Below are 17,983 nucleotides of genomic sequence, written 5' to 3'. Positions count from 1 at the left end.
GGGGGGCTCAGTGGAGCTCGCGGGGGCTTCTCACGCTTCGCCTTTCGGCACCAACACACACACACTCGCAGCTTTTGTGGCCGGTCGACAACTGCCCCTTGTGCGGTGTTGCCACCGGTGTATGAATGGGGCCCCTGACAGATCTTTCAAAAACAGAACCGCAGATCCCATCGACTGCCATGCGTCTCAGCTTGGCAGGTTCCGACGAAGGCTAGCGGACGAAGTCCAGGGCGAGCAACCAAGAGACCCAGCAGCGGCCTGTGGGGATTCCGCCCCCAAGGGCCGCTCCTTCCGAGCAGTTCCGGGGTGGCCGACTTCAGTGAGGTGTGAAACGGAAGGGCACCTGGGGGGAGGGGAGGAGCCACGATCTTCAAACGCTGTCCTCGAGAAGATTTGCACAGAAGTCGACCGGTCGACGGGATTCGCATCCTGGTCTACGTGCTTAGGATCCCAAGCAAGTCTGACGACTGATCTCAGGGAACGGCGTTTCCAAATAACTGTCGGGGCTAGGCTTCGAAATCAACCTCTTTGAAAAGCAAAGACGTCGCGGATACAAAAGTGCTTTCGAAACGCTGCGGAAAGAAAGGGCGGGGGGAGAGATTTTTCAGAGACGCAGGAACGGGCTTAAGCGCCCTCTCCACGTCTAGGGTCTCTGCTCCAAATCCTTCCCTGTTAGGGCCTTAAGTAAATTGGATCAGAACTGGACTGGATACGAAATATCCTTTGCCGGACAAAATCAGCAAGGTTCCGTCTAACTTAAGCTATTTTTCTCTCCTTGCCCCTTGACTCTTTAATAAACACGTTCTTTTTATGCTCCGTTTTGTCAATGGCCAGGCGATCCCGGAACGGCTCCCACACCCCCTTCCAGCGCTGACTCCCCCCCCCCCAGCCCCCGGGAGCGGGCTGGAGCGCGGCTGTTTCCCTCTTCAGCTTCGTCTCCGCGAGGCTTTGACGCCACACCAGGTGCTTGACTGCTGCCCTTTGCAGAAGTACTCCAGAAGGCCTTTGGACGAGACTTCAAAAGGCTTGCTTGGAAATAAATCCCAGGGAGGGGAAGCGGCCTTTCCCAGCCAAGGCTCCGGCTCACGGTGTCGCCGCGGTGCAAGCGCGCCGAACGGAAATGGGGGCGCTTGGAGAGGGGGGGGCGCCGAGATGCTAGAATGGCGCTCGAATCGGTGTTGCGCGCGTTGGGGAGGGATAGTTCCTGGGACGTGGGGAGGTGAGGGACGAGGAACTGCGACTCCGTCCTTCCCCCCTGCCAGTGCTGAGAGGTCCTCGCGGGCGGTCGCGGTCCCTTTGGGGAGCTCTTCTAGCCACCCAGCTAGGCTGGCCCTCAAGCAGACTGCTGAGTGTGCCCACGCGACCCTCTGGGCACCAGGAGACCTTCCTGGTTTGGAGGGGCTGGGCGTGGTTTTGACGCCTAGCAAAGGAGTTCGCCTCCCGTCCCCGGCGGAGGGCTTGGGGCCTTGGGGCCAGGGGGAATGTCCCGGAGGACTCGCCTGGGAACCGCCTCCGCCTTGCGACTCCTTGCCTCTATTGAGGGGCGAGAAGGGAGCGGCGGGTTCCTCCGGCAGGCCCACCTGCATTTTGCAAGAACAAGGGCGCAGCTATGCCGCTGTCTCCAGAGCCGAGGGCTGCCTGCTAAGTTCTCCCCAAAAGGGCGACTTGGTCTACAGCGCTCCCAACACTTTCCTGAAAGTGGGAGCCATTGAATAAAGTGGGATTTCACTCTGGGCAGACCCAGAAGGCATTGCCAGCTCTCCCAGAGATCCTCTGGAGATGGAGACTTTCCTTCAGCGCAGAGAAACTTCTCTCCCCAGTTGGGTTGCTTTCCCTAAGACCCGATGCTAAGTTTCAGGAAGAGGCAGGACAGCAAGCGCTGCGGCTTTTTCTGTGGCGTGGGGTGGGGCGGGAGCAGGGAAGCTCCGGGACTTTCGATTTCTAGGTCCTCTGAAGATCGACGGCAGACTTCTGGGTGTGTGAGTTTGGGGGAAAGTTGGAATGAGACACTTTATGGCAGATCCTTTTCGGGGGAGAACATGAAAACGTGATCAGCAGCCATACTGTAAAGTCTTCCGGCAAAAACACGACACACACGCACGAATATAGTGTATACAGACAGACAGACATATACATATACGTATACATATACACACGAACACCCTTCTGAGAGGCGAGAGTTGCTGCTGCCAAAGAAAGGAGCAGAGACCCAAATCACCTGCTCTCGTGCAGCAAGCGGAAGGACAAGAGTGTTGTCAATAGGCCAGAAGTCCTTCAAAGGCTAAGGAGTGAACTGACCGGACGACACCAACGCAAATCCCTCGTGGGAGGAAGAGATCCCATGGGTTTGGGGCGGACTAGCCTGGAGCTGGCTGCACTCCGATGCCAACCGAGCTGGGTGTCCTGCGGGCTTAAGAGGGGAGTATCAGGCGCAATGGTTGTGGTTAGGCCTCAGATGATCAAAGGGAGCCCCCCCCCCAACAGAACAGGCTCCCAGTATCCCCTGGATCGCTTTGAGTCGAGGTCTTTCGGGCTCCTGCCAGCCGGGGGGAGGGGGTGTTTTGTGGCCTCCCCCTCCCTCCCTCCCTCCGCAGCAGACCCATCGCGCTGGGACTAGAACCGCTGGTTAGGCAGGCCCAGGGGGCAGCTGGGTCTCCTGTAGGTTTTGGAGATGGGCCCGGGTCTCTTGTGAAAGCTCTCCTGAAACCCAAATGACCCGTCCTCAGCAAACCTACTCAGGGGGAAAAGACCCCACCGAGAAACCAGCTTGGTCCGTCAGCGGCTGGGAAACGGCTCACCTGGGACCCGTGCAGACCGGACTGGAGACCTTCCCCCGGCCCTCCCGCCGCCGGCGACATTGCCCGACTGGGTACAGCCGTGGTGCTCACGAGATCAGGTGACAGGCTGGAAAGGAGGTCTCTCAAAAGCCGCCCCAGGGGTGCTCCGAGTACCCCGGGGAGGGAAGGTGGGCGCCCAGCGGTTAAGCCGGCATTCGGGAACGCAAGAACACACCTGGATCCCTTCACGGGGGGCCGTGGTGGCACTAAGGTCTTATTGATACCAAAGGACTCCGCGCCAACTAAGACGTCTTCGAACGACAGCGGGATCCCCGAGTTCACACGTCACTGGATTCCAGTTACACCCGGACACTGAGCGCACGCGTGCAGGCACGCACACACACACACGTCTGCAGGCCGATCCCAACCGTGTTTACTCGGGGAAAGGACGCTTGGCCGCGGTGCAGCCCGTTTGTGATAGCGGCCTTATTTCGGCAAGCCCCGAGGGCCTATGCTTAAGATGGGGGAAGGGCGGAGGGGGGGGGAGTGGTTCGGGCTCAGCTGGATTACTCGTCAGTTGCCACATTGCCTTCCCCGCACCCGCGCAGGATCCCGCTGGGAAGTGAAGGAGTTCAGGGGCCGAGCCCGCCACCGACACCTTTCGCTCGGAAAAAGGAAGCCAGCAGCGCCCTCCTTCCCAACGCCTGTCGCGAAGGGCAGCGGCGGCTGAAGCCACCTCCGGCTGAGAAGGAAGCGGGTTGGGGCGCGCATCAAAGGGGGATCGGGGCTCTTCCCCTCCTGCTGCCAAGCGGAGCGAGTCCCTCGGCGACCCCTCCGGCTCTCGCAGGCGAAGGCGGGGAGGGTTTGGGCAGGGGGCGAAACCAGATCCTGGGCTAACGGTCTGAGGAATGATTGGGAGAGGAGGGGAGGGGGAAGCGGAAACTTTCCTCCAAACTTCGGCAAAGTCCCTCCTCTCCACGTCAAGCCAATGACACCGCTGCCCCCAAACTTTCCGCCAGCAGGAGCTATAAGAGCGTCCCAGGCTCCCACTTTTGTCCGACTCCCAGGCAGCTCCACGGAGCCATCGGGAGGGAAGCTGCCCCCGTCCGAGAGAGGCTTCCTCCTGGGCCGCCGCCGCCGCCGCCGCCGTCTTCCTCGGGCTCCCGATGGCCTCCCCCCGCCCTTCCCACTGAGGTCCTCCTCTCGCTCCCCCCTCCCCCAGCGCCGCCGCCGCCGCGGTCCTCCTCCTCCTCCTCCTCCTCTTGGCAGGCCCGGATCCAGCCAGGGGGAGCTGGCTGGGTAGGCATCGCCCCCTCCCGCCTGCCTCGCCCCCTCGCAGGGCCGCCGGGTGTGCTGCGGGTCGGGCCCGCGATGATGCAGCAGCAGCAGGACGAGTCCAACTCGCCAGTCTCGCCCGCCGACGACAGCCTGAGCAACAGCGAGGAGGAGCCCGACCGGCAGCAGCAGCAGCTCGCGGGCAGCGGCAAGCGCGGCGGGCGCAAGAGGCGGTCGAGCCGCAGGAGCACCGCGGGCGGAGGCGCGGGCGCGGGGCTGGGCTCGGCCGACGAGCCGTGCAGCCCGGCGCAGGGCAAGAGGGGCAAGAAGTCCGGCGGCGGCGGCGGAGGGAGCGGAGGGGGCGGCGGCGGCGGGAGCAGCAGCGGCGGCGGCAGCCCGCAGTCCTACGAGGAGCTCCAGACGCAGCGGGTGATGGCCAACGTGCGCGAGCGGCAGCGCACCCAGTCGCTGAACGAGGCCTTCGCGGCGCTGCGCAAGATCATCCCCACGCTGCCCTCGGACAAGCTGAGCAAGATCCAGACGCTCAAGCTGGCCGCCCGCTACATCGACTTCCTCTACCAGGTCCTGCAGAGCGACGAGCTGGACTCCAAGATGGCCAGCTGCAGCTACGTCGCCCACGAGCGCCTCAGCTACGCCTTCTCCGTCTGGCGCATGGAGGGCGCCTGGTCCATGTCCGCCTCCCACTAGCGCCCCGCTCCGCCGGCCCCCGGACGAGGTAAGGCGGCCCGCAACCGGGCGGGGAGGGGAGGGGAGGGGGAGGGGTGGACCGGACGGGACGGGACGGGGACGGGACGGGGGGCGTCGACGGCCTCGGAGCCCAGGCTGGCTCAGGAGCCGGAGCCTCGGCAATCCAGCGCGCCTTGCAGCCCGTCTTCGGCTCCTTTCTGCCTGGAGGCCCGGAGAGGCCTCGAGGAGGAGGCTGGCTCGCTCCTCTCCTCTCCTCTCCTCCCCCCCTCCCCGCCTGCCCCCGACACCGGACTAGGCGCGCCGGAGAGGAAGCCCCCGGGGGGCTCTGAGGCTCGAAGGGATCCTCGGCGAGCAAGGCCCGGAGGCGCGAAGCCGGGCAGCTCGGGGGTCGCCACCCCCTGCTGACGCCTGCCTTGCGCTCCTTCCCGAGGATTGGAAAAGCAGTTAGCGGGCCAGGAACACTCCTCGGCCCTCCCCCCGCCGCTTCATCTCGGCCGCTTTCCAAGGAAGCCGGACTGCCTGCCTGCCTGCCTGCCTGCCTGCCTGCCTGCCTGCCTGCCTGCCTGCCTGCCTGACGCCCCGGCCAGCCGCCCCGCTCTGGCGGGAAGTCCTCTCTCCTGCCGGGGAGGATCTGCGGCGGTGGAGGGGGGTGGGGGCTTCGGCGCCAGGAGGTCCCGGAAGGGCTCCCGAGGAGAGGGAGGCGCGGCTGCCCCCTCCAGCCGGACGGCCGCGGCTCGGCCAAGAGGGCTCCGCGGTCGCTGCGACCCTCCTCGCCTGGCGCGCTGCACCCTGGCCTCTCGCGGAGACCCGGATTAAGGCGCATTCCAAAGGACGCCGGGCGGGGATTCTCGCCTTCTCGGGAGGAAATGCCGCCAGAAAGCGACCCGGGGCGCCGGAGGTGGGGGGTGGCGGGGGAGGCACGGCTTTCTTCGCTCCAGATCCCCCTGGGGAGAGAAGGCCTCCTTGCATTCAGATCCATCCCAGCCCGAACCCGTTTGTTTGGGGAACGAGGGAGGCCAAAACCGCCCCTCCAAGAGGACTTCCGAGATGGAAGCAAAGCCTGTGCAGGAAATCCTTCCAAGTCAGAGACTGAATTCTCCAGTTCCCAGCTGTGCACCCAGGACAGGTACACTTATGGGGGGGGGGGGAGTTCCTTCTTGACCAGGTGTGTTTAGCATGGGGGGCCGTTGCTCACTGGGAAACCAACCGGTCGGCGCCGAAGCACCCAGTCTAGAAGCAGGGCTTGGGAGTTTTACAATGTTGTCCTAAACAGGACACAGTATGGCTAAGACCAGAGGTAGTCAAACTGCGGCCCTCGAGATGTCCAAGGACTACAATTCCCATGAGCCCCTGCCAGCATTCGCTGGCAGGGGCTCATGGGAATTGTAGTCCTTGGACATCTCGAGGGCCGCAGTTTGACTACCCCGGGCTAAGCCCATTGACTATGTCTAGGATCACTCTGTTAGAGTTCCTATGCAAGCGTCGAGGAGCCCCGCTGAAATGATGGGCCGCCTGGTCAGGGCCTTCGAGTTCAAGAGTGCCTCCTCCTCCTTAAATGTGCATAGATCCTATTGGCGTCCTTGGATCTCCACAAGCACGGGTCTCCCGGGATGCCCCTGACACAGGTTCCCCGTGATTTCAATGTCCCGAGCAAAAAAGGGTCTGACAGGAGAAAGGCTGCGAGGCTGACTAGATTTTTTTTTGTTCTCGCGAGAAAATCTCCAGAGTTCTCGTGGGATCGGCTTTCCGACAGTTTGATGAGGGCTGAGACATTAGGCGGATTTCCTACCTGCATTTCGGAATGATTTCTTCCCCCAAGAAATAGACTCTCTCATATCTAACCAATGACAGTGCGATCCTAAATGGACCCCCCATTATAGATCCATTTAAATCAATGGGTTTAGTAGGCCATAGCTTTTATTTTTAAAGGACCGCACAGACTGAGTCTTCGCAGACTGGATCCCCTGCCAGCCCCCGTCCTTTTTCTCCAAAAAACTAAACGATTGGGGGGTGGGAGGGGGGGTGGAGGGAATAGAGCCACGGGTCCCACGCTCTCAGATTATGTCTTTTAGTCGTTGCCACCCATTTCGGCGTCTCTTTGCTTCCCGGCAGGGAAATGGGGCAGGCGTTGGGCGAACGGAGTCTTTGCACCTCGCCTGGGAAGGGTCTCCCGGGGACGGTCCACGCAGCTGGCTCGAAAGGCAGTCCACGTGCATAAGCATGTCAGGCGTCGAGGGGAGCAAGGGTCGGTGGTCCTCAGCGCCTTGGGACATTTAAGCGGAAGTGACCCCCTCGGCGCTCAGAGGAACTCACCCCCAAGGTCCTCGGAAGTAATTGGAGTTGCCTCGATATTCCGGGCATTTGTTTCCGAGGGAGGGGACGTCGGTGGAAGCTTCACGCCTTTCGTAAGATCTCCTGCACTTAGGAAGGGCATCCCAGCATATCTGACTCTCCGGGATAACTGGCCAAGCTCTGAATAGCTCTAAAAACTGTGCACCGAGAAGCCCCCCACCCCCAGTAAAAGAGGTCTCGGCGCCTCTCCTGGGTCGTAGAAAGGCCATCTCTGCCCCCCCCCCTTCTTGCCCGGCCTCAGCAGCCAGGCCAGTGGTCGGACTTCCACGCAGCGTCTCGAAGAAAGAGCGGCTGCATCAAGAAGGTGGGAATCGATGGTCTTGCAGGAGGGAGCCCCCGCCCAGAAGACTTGTTAAGGGGGGCGTTGGAGATGGAGACTTCACAGGGGCCTTTTCGCCTCCAACCTAGCCCCACTGAGTTGAAGGGGCTCGCCCTCCCAAATAGCCAAGCATAAGAAGGCGCAGCCAGGGGGTCTTACGTATCGTAAACCTATATGGGGCTGGGCAGCGTGACAGTGATGCTATCTGTGCACGCCTAGAGCAAAACCCTCCCGGGAAAGGCCTGGGAGGATGCCCCCGGGATTTGGGAGGGAGTCCCGCTGAGCTCTGCGGCCTTTGCCTGGAACTGGGCGGCAGGGTTGGGGCCTCCGGGCGGTCAGCCAGGCTCCCTCAACACGCGAGAACCTCGGGGGTCACGTGGAGATGCTAGTGATCCGTGTGTGTGTGTGGGGGGGGGGTGCCGCCGCTGCTGCAGGAGATACCTGGCTGGGAAAGCGGCCTAGTGTCCGGTGCCCGCCTGCCCAATGCACGGCGGCGCCAGCTTGCAGATGGAGGAGCAGCTTAGCGACCTCAGGGATCGCCCGGACAGTTAGTCCCCCCGGGCTGGGCGACACGGGAGCCAGCTGCCATTGGCACGAGGCGGCCGCGTCAGGCAGGCTCCCTCGCTCGGGTCCAGATGTGCGGGCGCTCCCAGCCGGGGGTGGGGGTTGGGGTGCTGTTTGGCCAGGCTCGCTCCCGGCGCCCCGGGTTGTGCGTGCTCCGGAAGAGAACTTTGGCGGCCAACCGCGCCGGAGCTCCACGACGGGACGGCGCGTCCTGCTCGTCTTGGGCCGGGGAGAGCCCCGCAGGACCAGTTCCTCGGGACAGGAGGCGCCGGGATTGCAGCTGCGGGGTCCAGCAGAGCGGTTCCCGGGAAGCTTTCGAGGTGCAGCAGCTGCGGGGGCCCCAGGCTTCCCGGGGAGCGCGTTGCCTTGGAGCCCCGGGCGCTCTCTGCTTAGAGAGGAACTCCGCTTAGGCTGGGGGGGGGGGGAGTCAAGGGTCCCCTCGACGCCCGATCCGCCTGGAGACCAGTGGCCTTCCCCGTTGCGCGTTTCCGAATCTTCAGGCCTGGCCAGCACTCCCCTCCCCCTCCTTCCTTTGTGCTCGCCCCCTCCCCCTCCACACGCACGCCCATTGTTTAGCGTTCTCGCTTTCAACACCGAAGGGGGGGGGACTTTTTTTTTTTTTAAGTTGAACTAAAACAACAAAAAAATTGATCTCAGTTTTTCCGTTTGGAGTAACGACGTTTCCCCCTCCTCCTCCTCTCTCTGGGTTTCTGCAGATGACCTTGTTCCCAAAGAAGGAGAGAAAAATGGACAGTCGTTGGGACTCTGCACTTGGATTTCTCCCCCCTTCTCCCTCCTTCCTTTCCCCTAAGACAATAATGCCAAGGATTTTCTTGGAAATGTGGAAGCGTCTTGGCCCAGCCTGCAAAGAGCAGGGCGTGGGGCGCCTTGGAAGCCAGAGAGCCAGCGGCCCCTCGGACAGGGAGGCGGCTGATCCGGCGCGGCGGCGGAACTGAGCACCACTCTCATCTCTGCATTCTGATCGAAATCTGAACCGGTTTCACTTTTTTTTTTTTTTGACGAAGAATGTTGGACTTTTAACTTTTTTCTTACTTCCTTATTTTGTGTTGTTGTTCTTGCATGCATGCATTCCCGAGAGATCTTATGAGCCACCGATGAAAGGAAATACGTTCGCTGTGGACTCCCTCCACCCCTCCCCCCGCCTTCATTTGAACAGATCTCGTGACAATCCAAATCGAAAGACCCTTTTGAGAGCCAGTGGGAAAAGGGAAATTTATTTAAACAAAAGGGTTGGGGGCAAAATGTTCTTGGCTCGAACTCCTAATATGCAAACCTATCTGGTGCCTTTTCTTTTTTTTCTTTTTTTTCAATTCTTCCTGCGGGGGAGGGAGGAAAAGCGCCCCCCAATGAATCATTCTATTTATTTATTAATGACCCATGTTAAAATGCAAATAGATCCGGTGTCTAAATGCATTCCTATTTTTATGATTGTTTTGTAAATATCATTGTATATTTTTTCCTGCAATAAATAAATATGATTGAAATGTTAAAAGTGAACTGGGAGAGTTTGGTCTGTGCGAGAAAGCAGGGTCGGGCTCTCGAGGTAAACAGTGGATCGGCGAGATCTGAAGTGGCCCAGGAGAGTAGGGGTCGCAGGAGGGGAAATCTAAACAAACGCGAGAAAAACGCAAATAAACCGGCTACTGACAGACACGGGAGTGTTAATTATCGAGACAGCTTTATGGGTCTGGGGGGGGGGGGTCGCAAGACTTCGGATTCTCTCCGTCCTTCACTCAAAGCGGTGCGTTTTTAATGGCGAATAACAAGGGCATTTGGCGTTGTTTGTTTTTGTTTTATTTTTAATCCTCTGATCTAAACTAATCCTGAAAGTTCGTTTCTAACTTCGCCCCAGCGTTTGGGATCTTTTAGTAGGGAAAGATGTTCCGAATCTGATCTTGATTGGTGTGGAGGGCAGGGCAGGGCAGGGGGCTTCTGAAGGCCTGTCTTTGGAACTTTGCGTCTGTGAAGCTGGGGGAGTTTCGCTTCCGCCCTCCACACGGATGTCTTGGAAAGGGACTGACTCGGCTAGCAAGGTCTCCTGGTCGCTGTTGGGTTCAGGGCAGGGGCTCGCGGCGTTTGGGAGTCGCCGGCTGTTTGTCTTTGCAGATGCGCTCAGCCACCGCCTCCCAAAGTGGGATTCTCTTTGTTGCTTTCCTTCCAGGCTGATAGGCAGGGCTGCGATCACAGTCCTAACTCGAGGGTGGACGTCAGTCCCTGCCAATGAGTCTGCCTGCCTGCCGGTCTCTCTCTCTCTCACACACCACCCCTTCCCTCCGACCAGCAGCGCTTTCCTAGACGTGTGCCCAACCATTGACCCGAAAGACCTCCGATTGTTTCCGGGGTTACAGCGTGTCTCTTTTACTCTGGAGGCAGTGGCGGATGGGGGGACTGAGAGAGCCCCCTCTCCTCTCCTCTCCCCACCCCCACCCCCGCTGAGGCCCCCAACCCCTCCCTCAGCTTCCCGAGTGACAGGCCCGGTGCCAGGGTGCTCGGCGGATTTCACCTGTAGGCTGCGTTGGGTGCGAGCTTTCCTTTGTTGGAATGAATGTCAACTCTTCGAGGATGGAAATGGAGCTGGATTGCGCCCAGGCGCGGGTGGGGGAGCTCCGGGGCGCTGGGGGTCTGCCTCCCTGCGGGGCTTGCATTCGAGTAAAACTGCCTCAGATCGGCCTTCCGCCCCGTGGCTGCGGCTCACTTAGCTGGAGGAGGGAGCAGCAGAGACCGAAAGATCCTTCTCCGATTCAGCTGGGCGCCTCCATGCCCGGGAAAGCGCCCTCCAACGTGGAGTCTGAAGGCCGCCGGATCTGCCGCTTCTGGCGGGACTGCGTCCACCTAGTCCCAGGCACGCCAGGCTCCTCTGCCTCCTGCAAAACCGCTTGGCCTTCCTGTTTAGAAGGAAGAGAAGGGGGTGTTTGCTTAGCCCAGGGGGCGCGGGCCTTCCGTTTGCCTTCTCCTGCCGACCTTCCAGAGCGGCTGGACTGGAAGCCGGAGCGCGCTCTTTGCAGCTGACCAGGTCAGGCGGCCTTTGTTTGTGTGGAAGGGGATTTGGCTGGACTTTGGGACCATCGCAAGCCTCAGTCCAATTCCTCGTGACAGCGAGAAGGGCACCTGTGCCTCGCCCAGAGATGCGCCCTCTGGACCCGACTGGATCTTCTAAACGGTGTCCGGCCGGATCCAACACAGCGCCAGATCTCAGATGGCTTGAAAACCTCCAGCGGGGACCAGAATTAGAACCCGGAGCCGAGCTATTGGGAAGGTAAGGTGAAAAGTGCATAACAAACTGCCCGTTTCTCTCTTTCTCTCTCAATCTTCTGGGGGAAATAAACGTGTAGACATGCAAACCGGACACTCCTCGTGGTCGACTGGGGGCTCCATTCCTCCTCCCGGTGGGAGGCTCGTTGGTTTGAATGGAGTTCGGTTTCCAAGTTAAGCAGATCCTAACTTGGACTCGAATCCCATTCAGCTGCCGATTAGATTCCTCCACCATGATTCCTGGTCCAATTTCTTAAACTTGGGCTGGCTGGCTGGCCAGAAATGCATCCTGCCTAGTTCACCTTCGCGTCAGTGACTTCCGGCCAAAGGGAGCTGGGCACTCAGGCGCACTTCCTTGGCCATGCGCTCAATGCCTTCTGCGCAATTTGCTCCCACGCCGGTGTTTTGGACAGGTCTTTGCATCCAGGTGGCTTTGGAGGGCCCACTGACTTTCAAACACTGGGAATTCTGGACCTCTTCCAGTCCGGTCTTAGGAAGGGAAGGGAATTCATCCCTCCGGGCATGAAGGTGCAGCCACTGGCTCCCCGCCTGTCAACGTGCCCAGGTTGGAAGCCTTCAGTGGGACTCATCCAGATGGCCTTGGGTGGGCTGTGGGTGCTTGTTACGCAAGGGGCTCGCTCACCTTCAGAGGCTGTGTGTGTGTGTGGGGGGGGGATCAAAACAAGTCCGGTCTGGAGCCACACCCCTTAGAGGGCGTGCCCCTGGCCTTGATTCCTTCCCCTCTTGCTAAAGAGCCTAGGGCAGGTGAGGGCGGGGGGAGCTCCCCTGCCTGACCCAGAGGGCGGTTGGAGGGAAGGGTGTGGGATCCAGGCCGAGCACAGGCATCTCCGGGGAGGGGCAGGGAAACCTGACAAGGGAGCCGGGCCCTGGCGGTGGCAAGCCGCTCCAGCAGCCGAGGCAAGGAGTGCTGTATGCCTTCCCTGCCTGTCCATCCGCTTCCCAGAGGCAGGCGGGACCCCGAGGGCTCCCTAAAGGCAAGAGCGGGGCACGCCGGGCTCCAAGGCCCTTCCTGCCCGTCCCCCGTTGGGCTCCCCGGGTTCCGGCCCGGCAGGGCGGCTTCTTCCCGCCCTCCTGAGCCAGGCGGCGGACCAGCAGCAGCAGCAGGAGCCGCTTGGAAGGCGGCCTGGGGCGAGCCCGCCGCGCTTTCTCCCCGGCACATTCCACGGTTTGGCAGAGGCCGACCTAGTCATTTTCTCGGGGCCCGGATCGAATTCTTCCCGGGCGTCCGGTTTCACTTGAAGTCCTGCCCGGCAGCCCTTCAAAGGGAGCGCTCGTCCCCGCGCTCGTGATGTCAGGCGGTTTTCCCGGCCTCTCTAATTTTGCGCAAAAGTGCAGGAGAGCAAACCGAACCGGGCGGGCGGGCAGCGGGATAACCTTGTGGAAACCCAGGGGGGGGGGGGGCGGGGAGGAGGTCTTGGGGGGGGGTCAGAGGGGGTCTCAGGCAGGCCAGGCCTCGGAGCAGGGCGATTTGAGGAAGGGGGATGTGCACACCCGGTTTTCGAATCCTGCGCCAACGCGTTTACTCGGGAGTTACTCCGCTTGGGCGGAAGACCAAAAGAGAAGGCAGCCTTAAGATCTCTACATTCGAGCAAATTTTCCCCCTTAGCTGTCCTAGTGGGGCTGGGTGCCATCCGGATAAGGGAGGGCAGGAGGGCGGCTCTGCTTGCACCTACCGTCGGGTCGGAGACGAGTCCGAGGCAGCCCGGAATAAGGTGCAAATGAATGCAAGTATCCACAAGCCGGTTCGGCCGAAGTAGCAAAAGCGCGGGCCCTGCAATCCTAGGCACCTTTTCCCTGAAAGAAGTATATTTCTCAGCAAGCACGCCGAAGCTAGAGGTGCAAATATTGGCGCTGCTTTAAAAGCTTCTCTGATTCGAGAGTTTCCCAAAGAATCTCTCTGACCGACCACAAAGACCTTCTTCCTGGAAGTTAAGATGAAGGGCTGCTCGAGGGGAACACCTGAACCCGACGGCAGCGGCATGGCCAGGCGGGGGTTCAAGCGCTGGCCTGATCCCGCGTGTCCCCCCCCCCTCTCCTCCCTCACCCCCCTCCTGTAAGAATGGTCTCCACCAGCATTGCGACTTGGTGCCTTTCAGCACAGCCAGACTCATCTCCAGGCCGGCGGGCGGGCGAAAAGCCGGGCGACGGGCGACTTCGGCGATACCAGTGCGACAGACCTACAGTGCGATCCTGCACAGAGCGATTCCAGTCTAAACCCATTGAAATGCACGGGTTCGGTCCGGAGGAACTCTGCATAGGTTTGCAATGTTGAAGAATCCCCAAGTGTTCTGGATCCGAGACCACCAGACCCATTCCTTCCCTAAGCGACCCCCCTCTCTCCCCCCCTTCTTCCAACAGCAAAACATTGTACAGGAACCAAGGTGTGTGTTTTTTCTCTCCCCGACCCCCCTTTAAACATTAAACGTCTCCCCTCCTCCGCGGCCGTTCTTTCTTTCTTTCAGACCTTGGTCGACTTAAATGTTCTTGGCAAATCAAAGCACGTGTCCTTTGAAGAAGGTGTGTAATTGGCGTTTAAGGCATGTATGGAATTCCCAGATGTCTATAAAATAAGAAAGAGCCTTTGGCAGGTCACGGGAAGGTGGAGCAGGTTAAAATCACTCGCACAAAGGCCCCCTCCCGCCCTCCCCTCCCCTCCCCGAAAGAGCAGCCCCTGTTTCCACTTTAGAAGGGCCGACACGTGATGCAAAGGCGAAATGGGTTGCTGCGGCCCCGTGGGAACAAACAGGACCTTTTTTGTGTGGGATGAAAAATAAAAAGAGGCCCGAAACGCAGGCGGAGATCACGAGCATTGTTCCCAGGAAATCTCTCGGCCCCGCAGGTTCCTCCGATCCTCTTCGGGAAGGCGAGTTTGCAGCAGATGGTCTCGGAGAAGAACCGGGGGAGGGGGGAGAGACTGTGGGCTCCCCAAAAACGTTTCCATGGGATCAATTCCCAGTAACAGCATTTCGGATTGCATAGAGTTCTTTTCCCCCAAAGTGATGGGAATGAGGTCAAAAGGAGCGTTTATTGCACACACAGGCACCTTAAATGGAAAGGCATGGGGTCATTTGCAAAACGGGGGGAATGAAGGCAGGAGTCGACTCAGACTGTGAGCTGCTGTCGACGGGGCAGAGACCTTTCAAGTCAGCTGCTTCTAGGTCGTTTAACTGGAGACGCTGGGGATCCAACCTGAGACTTTTTGTATACCAAGCAAATGTTCTCCAGCTGAGCCACATCAGAGTCCAGTGGCACCTTTAAGACCAACAAAGTGCAATCACTCTTCCTCAGACTATGAACTTCCATCATGTCAGTGGCAACATAAAGTAAAAAAAAAATAATTCTGTTATTTGAGCCACATGGTGTTAGACTAGATAACGGCTTTATTATTTAGGAAACCATTTATACCCTGCCTTTTCTTTCCTGATCAGGCAGAATTGCTCTTCTGTCCTTAGGGAACCAGGGTGGGAGTGGTATTGAAGCTCCCCACCCAAGAGACACGGGCTGCTTTCCCGTGGATTAGAACAGGTGGGCCCTCACCTGTCTCTAATGCCATCCATTTGGGTTAGGTCGGGTGCCAAGTTCTGAATCACACAAGTCTCTTCTTCAGGTGCTCTTTTTTAAGAGACAGAAGGGCATTTTCTTTGGCTTGTGCCATTCTTTGTCTTTTGCCTCTTTGAGGAAGAGTTCGGCCTAAACTGAAAGCCCTGCTGTGAAATGGGTATTGGTCTCTGAAAAGTTCTCCTCTTGCTGCTCGGGTGTCTTCCGGTGGCCGATACAGCGACCTGGCTGGGATTCATCTCACTTTTGTGCTGTCCTCAGAGGCGCATCCAGTGCAGGGACGTCCTTGAATCTTGAGCGAAAAGGACCGTTTCTCTAAAAAGTGGGTCAGAAAGAGTGGAAGGGATTGGGGATTCCCTCCCAGGAAAAACTGCAAAAAAGTCAAGCAAAGTGAGGTTTTGCTTCTGTTTTAATAAGCAGCAAAAATGAAAAGTAGCCGGTCATTTTCTTCTGCACAGTTAAAGCCCTTCTGATGTCAGCACCCGCAGGCCAGCCATCCGAAATACTTTCGCACTGGAGCTGCAACCTTCTCCCGCAGCTTCCTGGACAAGCCTGTCGAGGAGGGTCACAACCGGGCCGAGCGATGCACCGAAGTCGCAGCTTCAGAGGGAACCTCGACCCATTGACTCGGAAGCGAATCCAACAACGGGATTTGCTCCTTGGTTTTAGGATCGCGGCCTTATTGTGGTCAAGCGGGCGTCAGCGAGATAAGCGCTTTGCGGTCCTTCGCCTGGGCGGAGAAGGCTGATGGGAACTCAGAGGAGAAGTTCCTAGGAAGACGGTCTGAGTCCGGATGTCGAGGCCTTAAAACCGACGTGTCAACTTGATCGGAAGGAAAAGGGGAGCCGGCTTTCTCGCCATAATCGACGAAGCAGGTCTTTCTTTCTTTCTTTCTTTCTTTCTTTCTTTCTTTCTTTCTTTCTTTCTTTCTTTCTTTCTTTCTTAAAATATGGACCGAGTCATGTTTACCCGGAGGGAAGGCCCTCTGGCCTCACTGCGCAGCCACCCCAATCAGGAAGGATGATCCGAAGCCAATGGAAGTTGTAGGAAAGTAGATTGAGGGAGGCAGGATTCGGATTGTGGCGGAGAGAGAGAGAGAGAGAGAGAGAGAGAGAGAGAGAGAGAGATTGGCCCATTATGCACGGCCGCCGAAACGGCGATTTCGGGTCACATGGAAAACACGGAGGGGGAAGACGCGACGCATACCGGTTATGCACGGGGCGGGGCGCGACGGCGGCAAAACCCAGAGTAACCGATTATGCACGCGCCGATCCGGGCGCCGCTTCTGGTTGCGCCCCGCTCACCCGGAAGCTGCGCTTTCTTCCGCGTTTCACTGACGCGGCTTTTTCGGCGGCATGCACCGAAGCTGCAGCCGGTTGCAGCCGGCTCCGTGCGTTATCCGTGATTTTAGTCGCCGCCATTCCACCCCGAATGTGCGCTAAAACCCCCGTGCATAATGGGTCAGAGAGAGGCGCTTTCTCCTCCGAAGTAAAACCATTTCAGCGGCGCTTTTTCCCTGGGCCCCGAGTTGTAACCGGCTTTCCCCGCCTTTGGCCCGCTTGCGCCGTGGGGAGAGAGCGAGGCTCCAGGCGCGGGCTGAGTCTGGAGGGGAAGAGACGGCCACTTCCGAATCCCGGGCTTGAGGGGCGAACAGGGGCAGGGCGGAGGGCCTGCGAGGAGCTGCCGCGGGGTCCCCTAGGAGCCTGATTCGGACCATCTGTCGCAACTGGCCGTGGAAGAGACGCACGCCTTCCTTTGGGCCAGCAGAAGCAAAGAAGAAGGGGCTGCCAAGGGAGTTGGAGGGCAGAACAGGAGCCTCTCCCCCTCCCCCCCCCGCAGCCATCCTGGCAAAGCCTCGCCCTCCCCTCCCTTTGAGGACAGCAGTCCCTAACCCCCACCTCCCCCCCCCCCATCGCTGGGTGGAGCGAGGTGCTCGAGAGGGCAGGGAGGCTGGCGGAGAGGGTGACCCCGAGATGCCCCTGCAAAGCGGAAGAGGCTTGCCCCCGTCTGCCGGCTTCTCTGGCAGAAAGTCCCGCGGAGCTCCTGGTGCCCCCCCCCCCCACACACACACCATCCCCACCGGGGCGACCTCCCCGAGCGAGGCGAGTCCTCTCTGCTGCCAGCTTGGAGCTCTGCGGGGCTGCTCGTCTGAAGGCCACTTGGAAACGGGCATGCCACTTAGGATCGGGGCTGAGCTGCCCTTCCCGCCCCGCCCCCCCCTTCTTGCTTATCGAGGAAGGAGGCGGAAAGGTCTCATCCCTCCCCGCTCCGGGTCATCTTCTGAACTTTAGCCGAAGGGGGTCGCAGATTAGGCGCAAATGCTCCGATAAACGCAATCCTAAACAGCCCTAGAGGTCTGACGGCTTGACTGGGAGGGGGCACCTTCCCATCCCTTGGGGTTTAGGAAGGACCTGGGGGTGGGGGTAGGGTGGGGGGCTCTCAGAGCGGCAGCCCGCCAGGCGGAGGAAGAGGCAGCCGGAGGCCTTCTCCCGCTAAGAGAGGTGAGCCCGACCTGGCAGGATCCAAGGGGCGCAGCACGCAGCCCACCCTGAGCACGTGGGGGGCGTGGAGGGCAGTCCATACCCCGGGGTTTATCCTCATGCCGGAAAGGAGAATTCCCTCACTGCAACCTCCTTCCGAGACAAGGGCCTGCGAGATGCGGCCGCCACCTTCCACCTTCCAGCAAGTCCTGTAAAGGTATCCCCTGTGCAAGCACCGAGTCATTTCTGATCCTTGGGGTGACGCCCTCTAGTGTTTTCATGGCAGACTCAATACGGGGTGGTTTGCCAGTGCCTTCCCCAGTCATTACCATTTACCCCCCAGCAAGCTGGGTACTCATTTTACTGACCTCGGAAGGATGGAAGGCTGAGTCAACCTTGAGCCGGCTGCTGGGATTGAACTCCCAGCCTCATGGGCAGAGCTTTCAGACTGCATGACTGCTGCCTTACTACTCTGCACCACAAGAGGCTCTTAGCAAGAGCTGTAGGGGAGTACAAAACCTGTACTTACCTGTAGGGGAGTGCGCACGGTGGGATCCGGTGGTGGGATGCCGGTTCATCCACATTCATTTCAGTGAGGAAGTGGTAAGCAGGGTCTGCACTTCCCCCTTGTCCTCAGTCGCCTCCCCAGCGGCCCT

The 17,983-nt window shown here is 59.5% G+C and overlaps 1 protein-coding gene across 1 annotated transcript; it reads left to right on the top strand.

Annotated features, from left to right (window-relative positions):
• The first annotated feature begins 3,818 nt into the window (after positions 1-3,818).
• Positions 3,819-9,508, top strand: TWIST1 (twist family bHLH transcription factor 1). Its single transcript, XM_077303390.1, has 2 exons — positions 3,819-4,788; positions 8,712-9,508. The coding sequence occupies exon 1, from the start codon at positions 4,149-4,151 to the stop codon at positions 4,758-4,760; it is 612 nt and encodes a 203-aa protein (XP_077159505.1). The 5' UTR covers positions 3,819-4,148; the 3' UTR covers positions 4,761-4,788; positions 8,712-9,508.
• Positions 9,509-17,983: the final 8,475 nt, after the last annotated feature.

Source organism: Paroedura picta, chromosome 11 (assembly GCF_049243985.1).
Source record: "Paroedura picta isolate Pp20150507F chromosome 11, Ppicta_v3.0, whole genome shotgun sequence".
NCBI lineage: Eukaryota > Metazoa > Chordata > Lepidosauria > Squamata > Gekkonidae > Paroedura > Paroedura picta.
The sequence above is the reverse complement of the archived record's forward strand: the minus strand, read 5'-3'. Positions and strand labels throughout refer to the sequence as shown.